The sequence below is a fragment of the Alligator sinensis genome, unplaced genomic scaffold (assembly GCF_000455745.1).
Source record: "Alligator sinensis unplaced genomic scaffold, ASM45574v1 scaffold1388_1, whole genome shotgun sequence".
NCBI classification, from domain to species: Eukaryota; Metazoa; Chordata; order Crocodylia; family Alligatoridae; genus Alligator; species Alligator sinensis.
Genome location: NW_005842616.1, coordinates 53,397 through 69,103, shown reverse-complemented (window position 1 = coordinate 69,103; position 15,707 = coordinate 53,397). Strand labels below are relative to the sequence as shown.

The following is a 15,707-nucleotide window of genomic DNA, read 5'->3' as shown; positions in this document are numbered from 1 at the left end:
GGGAGAGTAACCAAGAAATAGCCTCCCAACTGTCATAAGGGACCAGGGTACTTGAATGATGAGAGAGAAATAAACTAGCCAGTATATGAATGATAAATACAATTAAGGTTACACAAAGTTCTCATTGCCACTGGAAACAGTGAGTAATCACAACTGACTCCAATTTTTGAAGACTTAAAGGAACAGAAGATTTCATATCAAATAGTTTTGGCTCTGGGCCTCTTATTGAGGCCCTTTCCTATGACACTGCATAACACTTAAGGAATAAGCACACTTAGCAAACATTTCAGATCTCGGATGCATTTTGCAAGAACTCGCAGGTGCCCCCACGTTCCATGATTTGTAGTCAGGGCAGTAATATGCTTATGTCACTTAAATACTTCCACAGATGCTGTAGCAGGCAGCTCTCCAACAGGCATAACTTCTTACTTTTGGCTTCCACTGATGGGTGAGCTCAAGTGCAACATTATTGCTTATGTACTTCGTTCCCAAATGACTTCTCCCAAACTTAGTTTTGCTAGCCCACTGAGCCTTATGGGAAAATTAAGTCAAACAATAGTGTCCCTACTGTCAGAACTAATTTAGGACCCTGTCCTCGATGCACTTTATGCCCCTGAATTTATGGGGCTACTCACATATACAACATTACTCGTGTGCGTTCGTAACAGGGGGCACTGAGCCCTCTCCTTCAGTCTTGTTTTCTGGGTCCACATCAGAGGTAAAGAATTTGGTTGTCAAATCGAAGTGAGAGGTTCTCTAAAGAAAATTCATGAAGCACCAACATATTCAGAGAAGTCACCTTTCCGAATTCAGAACCAGCAATTCTAGCCCCCTTTCACCTCTCGTAGCTGCATTCATATGAACTAGTAACAACTGAATACAAAACAAAAATACCAGTCCTACAACAAATATTCCCATAATGAAGTCAGAACTCATTTTATAGATTGTCAAAACAGTAAGACAGTAACATTGTTTTTACTTCTGCTCAAGCCGGTCTCCAAGAGAAATCAGCAATGGCATTAAGGATGTTCCATTACCTTAAAACTATCCTGCAAGACAGAAAAAATAAACTGTCAACATTTAGTTAAAATGCAAAACTGCATTAATTGGGTTCTTTTGCCAGCAGCCAAAGATATTCTAAGTCTAGTTCTGGCTGAAGAAAAAACCAACAAGTTTACATATCACTTGTTCATAGTTCTGCTACAAGTAACATTTCTGAAGGTTATAAAAGATGCCCTACACAACTGAACGGAAAATATTAGTACACCTAATACATGAAGACATTTATTTTTTGGCTTTTTTTCCTTTTAAGAACAAGACTGGGATACACTGAGTAACCATTAGTAGCGCCATCAGACTACCAAAGGAATTAAAAAAAAACAACTAATAAAATGTTAAGCCGCAAGGTAACTGTTTATAGCCTAAGTTTGAATACTTAAAGAGCCACCACTTCTGAAACGGACTGCTTCTACGTTGATATCGGCGACATTTGCATGATAGGTCCTTGTTGGTTAGAAGCGTGTTCCTGCTTACTGTCCCCATGACGTCATAATTTTTAAATCACAACCATCATTGCTAAAAATATATAAATGTACATTGCATACAGTATTCCAATTTTGTATGGAGTGAAGCCAAAGCAGAGTATTCTCAGAAAAAAAGATCCTCTTTCCACGCAAAATACCCTTCCTACTTGAAAAAGTAAGGGAAGACACAGAGTAAGATAAAACAGGAGATTGCCAGAACAAGAAGGTTTTGTCCACCTTGAAGTTTGCCTTTAGGTATCAGTGTCTTCAAATAAATGTGAACCCTATCAACAGAGGAACCTACTTGAGAGCAAAGTAATGTAAGAGTCTAATTCAGTGGCTGTTTTAAAAAGACAATATATTTTTAGCAGCTTGTTAAAGTCACTGAAACCTCAATTGCAAAGTTAGCCTGAAGAAGCCAAATCACTCAAAGTTTTAAGCGTTCAAATTATCAGAATTGCACCTGATAGAGCATTCTGTGTATATTATTAACTCATCACTAATCAAAATTTTGGTCAGGAAATGGATGTAAACAATATTGATAAAACATTTAATGCTTAGAAAGAACACTGATAAATTCACCCCCGTCACATTAAAACATCCACATCTCCCTCATGGTCCTCCTCAGTCACTTTTAAAGAGAGCACTTCCTCATTGAGGAACAATCCACTCAGTCTTTCCTTACGAGCCTGTCTCTGCTCTTTCAGCTGTCTCTTGCGTAAAGCCTTTTGCTGTAGCTTTCGTTGTTTAGAACGTTTCTGTCAAAATAAAGACAAATGACAAAATGAGTTCTTGCGCAGCTACTGGAATTCATGAAAAGCACAGTTTTATGTAGCATCTCTTTTATATAGTATCACATGGGAAGAGCAAATAAAATAAGCAGGTTGGTCAAACCAAAAGACCACGTAGAAAAGTAGAGGTGAGTAGCCTGAATCAAAATCAACTCTCCTTTTAAACTGAATCTCCCTCCTCTGCCTTCACTTTGAGAGAGGGGGAACAATGTCTTCCAGCTTCATTACAATGAAAAGTGAATCCAGCCAGTTTGAGTCTGTGGCTTATTAAAAAAACAGTTTTAAAACAGCAAATGTGAGCAACTTTAGTATAGGATTCTAGTAAATGTACGTTACCTATACATTAGATTCTACTTCGACAAGTGACTACAAAAATGACTCCCACACACTTCCATTCTGTACATTTATTCAAAACTTTACTTGCCTGCTTTAGTGACAACATTACCCTAAGTCTCCTGGTTTTGTAGCCATGCAGAGCCAATGCCACCAAAATGGAATAGAACTGTATCTAGTTCAGCACCATGCAGTATCAGGACTACTTCCTAAGTATCGGTTAAATACGTTCAGTCTCATAAAGCAAGCTTGCAAGTTGAAACAATCAGACTTGAAGACCTTTATTACAGGCAGGAAATCGTGAGAAAGCAAAAATCCCAGTTTGATTCAAAGACCCAATTGGATTTGCTGAGCTGGAAAAATGAACCCTCCCCCCTGCCCACACACACGCATAATTGCACTTATGAACCTATCACATCTGAAACTGAAACTAGAGAGAAAGCAGTGGTCTCAATACTGCTTTTACAGAATCATTTCTCAGCTTCTAACAACAGTGAGACTGCTTAGTAGGCAGCAATATCTCTACAGGAAACGTGTTGGAAAAACACTTTAAAAGAAAATGCAAAAAATCAGATAGAAATTCTATTTGTCACAAAGATTGGGATATTCTTCGATATTCAAGGATCACACCCCGGAAGATGACTTTCCAAAAAGAAGCACATTTTTGCCCTTAAAAAATAAAGCCAATTTTAGTTATATATATATTATTGAACAAGCTAAATATATGTACACATATGTAAAATGTGTATGTATTTGAAGATGGCAGAGATTTACAAAACCAGATGCGTGCGTGTGTGCCCATACATGTGCGCATACATATGCTCTTATGAATACTTACCTTATTCAAATAACCTTAAGCGGCCAAAGTAGATAAGACCTGCCACAGGTGCACATTAAAATACTCTCTTGTCAAATAGCTGACGATGAAACAAATAAGCACAACCTTTCGCTCTTTCTTGTCATGTCACGGGCACTGCCCATTTCAACTCAGCCAAGTATTTTCCACAGGTGCCACGATGCCTGACACCCTCTTTCCATACAAATACCACAATCGCTTCACAGAAAAGACCAGAACACGTGTGCGCAAGATCTGAGACTTACTTTCGAATCCCGGATTCTTTCTGCCGCGCTCGTGGATAAGTTACTGTCACTATGGGCCCGACTCATGTTGGCGCTGGAGTTTGAAGCAGAGTTGCCGGCGCTAGAACTGCTGCTGCTTGCTGAGCTGACCATGCTGGCACTGCTGCTGCTGGCGCTTGCACCACTCACCCCACTGGTACTCGCAGAACTGTAGCTGCTTCTCTTCCAGCTTTCCCTTGCTGACCGCTGGCGAGGACCATGTTCCTTGATATAGTTTCTCACCTTCAAAAAAAGAAGCAGTCAAAGTAAGGAAGGAATGGTGGGACTGCGTTTCCTTGAGAAATCATACTCAAGGAATGAGGGGTAGGCAGGCGGTCATGTTAGTCTGAAGTCAGGGCAAAGTGGCACCATAGAGACTTAGCTGATTCAGAGAGGCACAAGCTTTCAGGGGTAACAGCTTAATCAGATGCTATGAATAAATGCTGTACAACTCATTCAGAGCTAAGGATCGACCCAAGGCATAGCAAGCAAAATGGATTTCTGCAGAGCTGATTTCACTGCCTTTTCATGATTAGCCCACCCCTCACTGCTGATTGGCAGAGAGGGCTGTCTGGCATGCAGCCCCGCCCCTTGCCACCGATTGGCTGAGAAGGCTGTTGTGCAACCTCACCCTCTCCACTGATTGGCAGAGAAGACTGTCATGGGGCCCCACCCCTTGCCACTGACTGACCAAGGGGCAGGGCTGCACAATGGACAGTCCTCTCAGCCAATCAGCGGTGCCCACCCCCACTGCAATAGCCGCTCCCTCCACAGGCTGCGAGACTGAGCTGTAGCCGCCACAAGCACCATTGGCGCCAACTGCAGAGCCAGCAGTTTATTTTTTAGTCCTTTTTTTTTTTCCAGATTTCACAAGCAATGCCCAATTTCATGGTTTTTTCAAAATCCACAAAACCAAGAAGTAGGTACATATTCACAGCATCCGACAAAGTAAGCTTCTGCCTCTGAATTAGTCAGTCTATGAGGTGCCACTCTGCCCTGCCTTCTCAATGGATAATCTTATACATTTCATCTGCTATTAATTACTAAGATCCCAGAAAAGCTAAACTAAGGATGGTTAAATGAACAACCGGTCTATACTGCTAACACTTAATTTTAGTTTTCTTAAGAAAAGCAATTCCCTCCCTAATTATATGGAAATTTTTTATATGAACATTAACTAAAAAGAGGAAAGCATTTAAATATGACGTAGTAGAAAGCTCTTAAAAATCAAAAAAAGTTAACACCAAAAAAGGAAGGGCTGCCAATAATACAAAGACTTCAACCCAACTGCTTTTTAACCAAAGTCTATAAATGGATTAGGTTACAGATATACCCGTAGTAATAACAATCAGAAAAATGGGTATTTAACTATTTTAGGTTAGAACTAAAGTGTATCAAATGTTTTGAAATACTGAAGGGGCTCAAAATCTATGAAGGCCTTGTAGTAGAAAGAATGGAGCGGAACTGAACAAGCACAATCAAGGGAGGGCATGCAGCGTGTTACACGGCTCAGCACCAGACTGTTAAACCTGTATGGTATAGGTTGACCCAGCATAGAGTACTGCGTTGTTTGCCGTACCATTAAAAGAAAAGGCTGATGGCATTTCAAGCAAAGGGACAATGACATCAATAAGTCTGTCTGGCAGCATCTTCTTCCTCTAGTTCAGGGGTGGGCAAAATACGACCTGGGGGCCAGATCCGGCCCACCAGGCCATTCTATATCTGGCCCACGGGGCCCCTAACAAAATTAGAAAATTAATATTTATTTGCTTCTAGCTGCCTGTCAAAGATGACAGGAGCCAGGGGCAGTAGGACCCAGAGAAAGCTAGTGGCAGGACCCAGCAGCAAGGTCTGCCCAGCCCTGGCCCCCCAACCAGAAACCCCTGCCTAACAGAGGCTTCTGGCCTGGGACCATGGGGCTGTTCCTGCTTTTCTGCACCAGAAAGGGAACTGCAGCCCTCAACGGTTTGTCAAAACTCGGTAAGAAGCCCTTCGCCCGAAGTAATTGTCCGCCTCGGCTCTAGTTTGACCAAACTAAAATAATCTGTCATATACTTTGAATGGTTACATGTTCAATATTTCTTCTAAGCCTTGAAGCAGCCATTACTTCAGACTGAGCACAGTTATACAGTCAGGAAGGCCAGCCGCCATGAGACAGCTGGCTTGTTTCCTCCTTGTTGCATCCTGAAAACCTTTGAGGCAATCTGAACGTCATGATGATTCTTGACTGCCTTAGCACCCCCTCCTCTAAGCAGCTGTAAAAGTTAATAAGGAAAGGGAAGAAATCCAAAGCATGCTACCCTGTTGGCCTCTGCATTGCATCTTTCTATATGCCAGCGGTTCCCAAACTCTGACAAACTGCACACCACCAATTTAAAATGATACAACCTTAAGTACCACCAGCAAATTTCTCAGTTCAACCTTATGTCCCACCAACAAATTTTTGTCACATAAATTATAATAAATCTGTTAACGTGTACCACTGACAGGTTGTCTGCGTGCCACTGGGGGTACCTGTACCACAGATTGGTAACCACTGCTATATGCAATCAAAGTAACGCTTGGAATTTACATAAACAAACAACAACAACAACAACAACATCAGGAAAAATGACTACTTATGTTATACACTCATTTCACAATTTATGGTTTGCTTCCCAATTTAATTGTAATAGGGCAACATTTTTCATTACACTATTGTATTTCCCCCTTCACATTACTGAATTCAAAAACTTCTAATAAAATCCCTGCAAAATTTTTCCCTAAAATAGGTTTAGTTAGAAATCCATCAGATTAGAGGAATTACATCACCTCTTACAAGAAATCTATTTGGATTTCATATGAACAAGTCTAAATAACAGATAAGTAAAAGGGTGAATTACTCTCTCCCATAATCAAATATTACTCAATATTTTCTTTGAGTTTTTTAGTACAGCTTAATTTAGTTTTTGCATGTAAATTAAGGCTACACTATGAAGATACATGCGGATGATGAGTTTAATCACAGGAATAATTACAGTGCTTAGAATTACTTATGCAAATGAAGTTATGCTCTTGAGTAAGCATTTGCAGGAATAAGGCTGAAGCCTTGAAAATTACTCAGCGGATATTTTGTTTAAAAATGTTTAGTATTATATGCCAATACTATCATACCCCTGCTCTCTCATTCATGTGTTTTCAATGCCTTCCATATAAGCCTTAAGCATTAAACTTACAAAGAAAATAGCCAAAGCTGATGGGAAAATATTGGTCGCAACCCCATACATGATTTTCCAAGATATGAAGCAACATGCCCCGCATACCACGAGGCAAGGGGTAACTCAGAATCAAGAAGAAAACAACGAAGAACAAAAAATAAAAATAAAAATGTTAACCTACCTGTTTCAGTTTTTCATCTGTAAGACAGTTAAGTTCAATAATAAACTCACTATCTGTTGGTGAAATCTGAGCAGTGGGATCAATGATTTTAATGATATCAAGTTGCTCTCGTAGACCCATTTCGGTACTGACTTTCCGACTCAGGTATTCAATATATTCAACCTAAAGACAAACAAAAACAAAACCAGTATTTTCTGAGACCAAAGAAATACTCTCAAATGTTGCACACTTGGATTCTTTACTCAATGTAGCCAAATATAAATCACAGAAAAAAATTCAAAATGAAAATTAGCCTTCTCCAGATGTAATAAATGAGGCCTTCACCTCTCTGGAGTCACTACCCCACAGAATTTTAAATACATTAGCTGTAACACACAAAGCTTTTCTTAACTGGCAATTTTGTTAAGCCTCAAGTCTTCTATATGGCCGCTGTGGGTCTCAGAAACAGAGCAAAGTAAGTCTTACCTGTTCATCATTTGTCATTGCACTCCATGGGAGTTCATCAAGGTTCCTGTGCTTGTTTTTCTTTTTTGGAAGCAGACAGGGAGAGCTGGGAATACTAGGTATGACATCGGAAAGTACATCACTCCCACTTGTAATGTCGCTGCCAGGCAACTTGTAGGTATGCAAACAAAGAAAGAGAACAAAACTTCAAACAATGCTAGGTAGGAGTAGTAAACTCAGTGCAGAACATGAGGTTGAATAGGCAGAGTTTAATCTCTCAATAGATGCAAACTAACTGCCTTGTAATTATTTACAATCCCAAAGTGCATAATTTCATCCCATGAACCATGTGCAGCACCCAAGTCCAGCAAACTCAACTTGTGTTGCTACCCTAATTGATGTTTTTTATTTTTTCAGTTGCATTCAGGGAAATAGCAGAATTATGCCGCATGTCACTACTCCCTACCCATTTACACAGACCAGCATGTTTTCTATTAGAGCATCATCCAATAAGAACAGCCAGCATTAGGAACCACAAAGTGAATATGCCTTACTTGTATTGGAAAACTCCTTCAAATGTGAGAGAACTGGCTATTTATATAGCTTAACAAAATGAGCTACAAGCTGGTTCAGCCAGCACTCTGGAGCAGTACCAGAGCAGCTGGTTCCAAACACAAATTCCCATCCCTGATAGAAACCCATCCAATTTCACCCCGTGAGGTTTTACAGGGGGGACAGCCAACTGCAAAACGCTGGATTATTGTCACAAAGCTAATGAATTCTTATAGGCTCTAATAAGAGCTTTGGCCCTTTACTGATGAAGGCTATTATTAAAGCTCCTCTTCACGAAGCCACAGTGCCAGCTGTACTCCAGCAGCATCTAATCAAGCCGCTGCCAATAATTACTGGCCAACCTCTCTCTGTGCCTCTGTTTTCACAGGGAAGCCCTGCAAGACTCATCCCAATCCTAAGGATGCCCTCCACTAATGACAGCTTTCAGGTGGGCATGCCTCATCACGAGCCTTTCAGGACACAACAGGATTTTCTTCATGGAGCTTATTTTTTTTGTAGAGATTCCTAATATAAATGGCCAGCCTTCCATTTTTTTCCCCCATTTATGGCTGCCCATAAGGCCTCTCTACCATGGTGATCCACCTCTTGCAACCCCCAGACTAGATCAGTGCACCATGCAATAATTGGGACTACCCTTGAAAAGCAACTAGGAGCAGAGGCAGGCAATTATTTTGAGTGGAAGGCCGCTTACCGAGTTTTGGCAAGTCATCGAGGGCCGCATGCCAGGCAGCCAGGAGCAGATAAATACTAATTTTCTAAATTTTTTAGGGGCCCCACAGGCCACATAGAATGGCCTGCTGGGCTCCAACCAGCCCGCGACCCGCATTTTGCCCACCCCTAAACTACAGCCATCGGTAAGCATAAGAAACAGCACGAATCATGGCCTCTGCTACTCGCTTCTAAATGCCATTCAGGGTAGCATTAATCACCTGAAACTTAACTGCTCTCTGCCATCATGTGATTTAATGCTCAATGCCAGCCAATTTAGCTAAACTTTCCATCATAGGGGAGTCCCAAAGCCTCTAAAACTTACTCCTTCCACAATTCCACTACAGTCAGAGTTTAAATATGCTACCAGGCAGTGCAATACTTAAACAAAACTAAAAAACAAAAACCACACATAATATTAAGAAGTAGGGGAAACAGTCCAGTTACTATTATAACAAAACTCCAACCCCACTGCTTCATAAAATAAGGCACCTGAATGCCTAAAGGGCAGCAATGCAAAACTCTAAAACTCTTGGTTCAGAGATGATACCTTTTATTAGACCAACTAAGGTAATTTTTTGCAAGTTCTTTCTTATATAATTTTTTTTGTGATTTCTTAGTTGGTGTAATAAAAGATATCATCTCTGAACCAAGAGTTTTAGAGTTTTGCATTTCTTTTGGTCTCAGACCAACCCGGCTACCACGTACATCCCTAAAGGGAAGCAACACACACTTGTAAAATCATTTTAGAAACGTTTCTGACATTGGTTGAAATTATTAATGAGTTTACTAATTAGATTTTGGCTTCACAGGTTCATGTGTTAATAACACGTCAGCATGTGAAGCATACAGATAATTACTTTCTGGTGAATATTTTCCACTACTAAATAAAATCTAAGTTTTCTCTTCTGAATGCAAGCATGTTTTGAGAAAGTTCATTTCTAGATAGGTTTCTCATTTAATTGTACCCTACTCAGTAACTATACAAGACAACTGAATTACACTGCTATAATTTTTTTCCTGTGAGTAACAGCAGAATTTTAACTAGCTTCATTTATACAACCACTGACACGTAATTTCCAATTGCACCTCTACTTAAAATGTGACGGCTGAATTACTCACTCTCAGAATTTGCTGTATAAGGCTGTAACAATAATGAAAAAATCTTCTCCAAAGCTCTACAAGTCCAGTCAAGTATGTCTCTACTAACAAATGCTTATAAAATTTTTCTAGCCATTAATCAAAAGAAACCCTGTTAGCTAATCAAATTACTAGGAAACTGCTTCTTTCTAAAATTATAATCCCACTGTTTTCCATGCAATTAACATTTCACAACTCAGTGAAGAACTGAGTCATCAGAATAATTTGGGGTATTTCTATAAGCTGCACTAGAAAACTTACTTTGTAGAGGGGTTATAATCAGATATCTGAATTCTAAAGCAATGGGGAAAAAAGATGGAGCTAATTTTAGCCAATGCTACTGTAAATACATATGGTCACCTGCAGTTTCAATGCAGCACAATATCTATCATATTCCTAATTTAGAGTGTTTACATTTTTATCACATTTGGAACAGACTGTATATTTTTATGGTACTGCAGAGTATGACACAACCACTCCTTGTGGCAGCTGAAGGAGGAATATAACGTTTTAAATTGATGAATACACCTACAGAAGAATAGCATGCTCTATAAATTTCAATTTTAAATAACTTTATAATGGAATGAATGTTAATACATATGTACCTAAGATGACACGCAACATGCAAAGCAAACCACACACTGTAAAGGTCCCATCAGATTGCATATAATAGACAGGGGGGATGGTATAAAAGTAGCACAAATCCTGCTTTCACATTCTTCCTAGTTTGGGATTATAGAAAACAGAGATGGTCTGAGTCCCAAGAACCTAAAACAACAGAAGGCAAATAGAAAACCCAGGGACATTCAACCTACACCCAAATGCTAGCTCAATTCCAGTGGAAGAGCCAACATTCAATGCACTGATCCTGACAGGTCCAACATTTATCACCAGGTTCCATCAGTGTGTCAAATACAGCACCAGATATTCTACCTTCCTGACTGCAACACACCTAAAGATGGCTAAAACCAAATATCACCATAATATCTAACAGCTCTGTACAGAAAGCTGACTAGGCATTTTAGCCATCAAGAGTCTAAGCGAGAACTCTGCAATCAAATAGTCCAACTGGAACATTTCTTTTATAATGAGATTCCCAAAAACGTATCCTTGGCATTCATTATCTATCAAAGAACCTCAACAGTCACTTCTTGAGTCAGAACTGTTTTGTCAACCATAAAAGTAGCTTACCTGCCATTCAAACTCACTGTCTGACCAATCCCAGTATGTGCTAATAGAAGAGGAGACGTCACTGCACACACTACCTTCTGGGAACAGATCAAAAGACGTGAACTCCTGATCATCCAGTAGAGAGTAGCAGTCATCCTGGTCACCAGCTGACACAGATGAAAAGAGCTCTTCGCTGCATTCAGAGCTGGCAACACTTGTTCCACAAGAAGTCAAGTTCCACCTGCAAAACATGCTAAACAAATCAATGGCAGCTCTTGCACAGTTTTCCCCTAAAAAAACACTTTGCCCTTCAAAAATACACATTAAATACCTATATCTGTATCCATTACACACCGGTTTTGCTAAAAGAAGTTAGTTCAAGCTGCATTCACAATCAAGGAAGAGTCAAGAACGAACACACAGACAAAAAAGTCAGATGTAATTTGTACATGTCCTGAAGACTTGCGTCCTGATGTTTCAATCAGATTTCCAATCAAAATGTACTTTTAAAATTTTACCATTTATTGTTTGTATTTTTAAACATACATAAGGAGTTTGATGAGCAGAATTAAAGACAAGGACACTAGGATACTAGATGAGGTTTAGCTTGCAAGTCTCACATTACATTTGCTTAATATAGTAGTTAAAAGCACGGCAACATGGGGCTGCGCAGGGCGTGCAGGAGACTCCGGCGCAGATCTCTGCTCCCTGCAGAGCCAGGTTTCGTGGCAGGGATTCCCCAGCTCTCCGATCATTCCCCTAGCTCTTCCCGGGAGGCACGAGCCCCCGGATCTGTGTGCTGGGTTTCAGCAGGCTGCTGCTGCATGCTGGGGCCAGCAGCGGCAACGCAGTCTCGGTGCAGGTTGTGCCACGCAGCTGCTGCTGGCCCCAGCCTGCTGAAACCCTGCACGCAGATCAGGGGCCCACGCCCCCTGGGAAGAGCTGGGGAAACAATCAGAGAGCGGGGGAATCGAACTGGGAGCTAGATGTCAATATCAGAGCAGTCCTTCCCCCCTCCTTCTTAGTTTTTGTTTCCCTGCAAGCCCAGCTCTAAAACTCCAAAATTCTCCGAAACATTCCCAAAACATTTCAGAGCCTTCCAATTCGCTTCGGATTCGGTGTTTTGGGCACCAAAACAGCCCAAAACACCTCCAAAACGAAACGGCTGCCGAAATTTCACACAGCCCTATCAGCAAGTAATTCTCATGTTTGGAGGCCATGTAAAACCAAGACTTTCAATGGATAGGTGAGGAGGAAACATCTGAGAAACATTTATTTAATACTAGCAAATTGTCCATCAAGAATGACCGGGAGGGGAGGGGAGGGGGTCCCGCTCCACCCCTCTCCCGCCCACAGCCACTCCACGCCCCCTCCCGGCCACTACTCCGGGTCCAGCCCCGCTCCATGCACCCTCCACACCACTACTCCGGGTCCGGCCCCACTCCATGCCCCCTCCACACCACTACTCCAGGTCCAGCCAAGTCTCTCTCACATCGTTAGGTGTGGAAATCTTTCTTTCTTTCTTTCATATGGCTTTAGGAGAAAGAGCTGTTGTCACAGTTTTAATTCCAAATTCTCCAGCCAGACTAATGCCTTGCTGGAAAGCAAATGTGACTCATGGATGTCACCCTCACACTTGTATCTGGGGCAGGATGTTATGTGCTCCATGGTTTGGTCAGGGTTTCCACAGCCATAGCCAGGTGAGATTTTTAAGTGCCACATGCACATCAGGTACCACACCAGCCATGTCCGATGCGTATCCTATTAAGGGTTGTCCACATGCTCTGTGGAAGGCTGAAGCCCAGCGGTTGCATTGTTGGGTCAGAAATAAGGTGTTTATTTGGGAAAGTGTTTTCTGCCCAAGCTTTCCTCCAAGGTTCTTCAGTGTTGTGGTATAGGAGGTGCTTGGTTCATGTCCAAAAAGGTTTTCCTGAAATCATGTGACGAGTTGGGAGATCTGGAAGGTCTCTGTGGATGGGAAGGTCCAGATTACTATTGAAACGCATTATTTCTCTGTACTGTGTGTTGCTGCATCTGGTCGAAGCGAGGGATGAATAACGTTTGAAAGTACCAGTAACCACTGCACTGGAGTTGATCTCCAAGTTCCAGGGATAGTCCTCATTACTGAGTTAACCTGTGTGGAAACAGGCTGCCTAAACAACACTGAATGTGCCATTTCTTACAGGAAAGGGCTGCCTTGTGAAAGCACTGCAACTGTTTCCCATGTGCACACTCCATGTACCATATTTCACGGTGTACAAGTCAAAGTTCGATGCCAAAATATTTACCCTTAAATTTCCACCTCAACTTATACACCATCTCAACACAAATCCGGACCCCGCGCTGATGCTTTGCTGCACCCAACCCACGGGGAGGCGGCATACTGGCATCTAGGGGCTTCCCTGGCACTGACTGAAGCCAAGCTGCTGCCTCCCCTTCCACCCATGCCCAACACCCTGGAGCCAGTCTGGGCGCCCAATCCCTGTGCCTGTCAAGTCTAGCCTGGGGACACTTACCCATGGCCCAGTGGCTGCCCCACAAGTAGAACTTGGCCAGAGGAGTGGAGCCACTGCCTGACAGCGCAGGAGCCACGGCACGGCCACCGGCTACCAGCAGTCCCAGGGTGCAGAGCAGCAGGAGCAAGCAGCCCGCTGCCAGCAGCCCCAGGGCACGGAGCAGGACCAGCAAGTGGCAGCAGAGTGGTGGGGTCAACTTATACACCAGATTTACAAAAAAACTAACTTTTTTTAACAGGAAAATGGGGTCAACTTATATACAGCACAGACTTGTACACCATGAAATACAGTACTCAAAAAACTGGATGAAGACAAGAAAGGAATTCAGAAGGTGTTTGCTTGCCAAAGCAGAGCACCTGCAGCATAAAAAAAAAGGGTGTCACGTGATGATTACTTGAAATTCAGATACACGGCCCTAGTAGACAACAGGGATAATGAGCAGCACACCCAGGGAACAATGCTAAGCATAAAGTGGTTTCATTAAATCAAGACAAGCTACACACTAGTAGCCTGAAGATGTGACGCTCTAACTCAATAATGACTAATTAACTGGGTGAGGAAAGCTAAAAACACGCTGAGTTGAAAAAGCTCAGAAAGCGATAGGTACATCAGAAGGAGAGAGATCCATCAAGAGCTTAAAATAAGTTTTTAGTTTGTCCAAATTCATGCATGCATTGATCAGAAATACACAAAACTCCTTCTGCTCGCATCACATTTCTTTTTATAGTAATAAAGAGCCAGGGAATGGCAAAGAAGTAAATGAATTCCCACCGAGCAACGCATCGCATTTGCAAATACTTATGTTGCTAGCGTGTCAGCTTTCCAGTATTAGCTACCGAGTTAACTTATTTTAATGTAATTCCAACCAAATGTTGCCTTAGCCTGAAGGCATTTACAAAGCGTTTGCCACTTTTACAGGAAAAACCCTTGTCAACAAAGGGAATTAGATACTTTCTTGCACAGGTGGGCGGGAGGGGGGGGGCGACACACGCGACAGGACAATGGACGGACGACGGGACGAGACAGGACACTCTTTTGCAGCTTTTAACGTTAGAACCATCGCAGCTAGTTTGGAGTCGCGCGTGGGGCCTGCGGGTCTCCTGATGGGAGGTGGCAGGCGGAGCGCCACGTCCATGCAGAAGTGCACAACGAGGCTCTCGGGTACACGGGACTGGGGATCCCCCACACCCTGGTCCTGGACCACACTGTCATGCCAGGACCTGGGTTCAGGAAGGCTTGTGCTCTACCTGTGCATGGTACTGAACAGGGCTGTAAGGGGGCATCCCCCCGCCTTGCCCATCTCCTCCACCCTGAGACACCAGCGACACCCCCCCCAGTCAGTGCCCCCTTGAAGGCTCACACCTGTGCAAGGAGCAAGAGCAGCTCAAGCGACTGCCTCCCTACAGGGCGGCCTCCATTGCCCCTTCACCCCCTACACTGCAATGGTCCAACCCGGCCCCCCGAACACTGCAAGGGTCCAACCCGGGCCCGGCCCCCCAGACACTGCCATGGTTCAATGCAGACGCGACCATACCCCAGTCCCCCGGCGCTGCAATGGTTCAACCCGGCCATGCAGTGACCACCGTCGCCCCCCCACATACTGCAATGGTTCTGTCCAATCGAGCGCACCCCCCTCCTTCCCGCCCATGGTTCAATGCAGACGCGACCATACCCCAGTCCCCCGGCGCTGCAATGGTTCAACCCGGCCATGCAGTGACCACCGTCGCCCCCCCACATACTGCAATGGTTCTGTCCAATCGAGCGCACCCCCCTCCTTCCCGCAGCGGTGGTTCAGCCCGGCCGGGCCCATCCACGCGGGTCGGGCGGGCGGTACCTGCACGAGTGGAAGCGGCGCAGCGGGTCGGTGCGGTGGCAGGACGAGAGCTGGCAGCCGAAGTCGCTACCGTCCAGGCAGCCCTCCTCGCTCAGACTGAGACCGCCGCGCGGGCAGGGCTCGTCCGGCGCCAGGAACTTCTCGTACAGCTCCTCGGTCATGGCGGCGGCGCTATCCC

At 43.3% G+C, this 15,707-nt stretch overlaps 1 protein-coding gene across 1 annotated transcript; it reads right to left on the bottom strand.

The window, feature by feature from the left end:
* Positions 1 to 6: 6 nt before the first annotated feature.
* FAM199X (family with sequence similarity 199, X-linked) lies at positions 7 to 15,702 on the bottom strand (the record flags this gene model as incomplete). Its single annotated transcript, XM_025215009.1, has 6 exons — positions 7 to 2,281; positions 3,749 to 4,009; positions 7,145 to 7,306; positions 7,610 to 7,759; positions 11,201 to 11,420; positions 15,530 to 15,702. Coding segments are annotated over 6 exons (1,137 nt in total), but the record flags the coding sequence as incomplete, so codon positions are not given.
* Between the last annotated feature and the right edge of the window lie 5 nt (positions 15,703 to 15,707).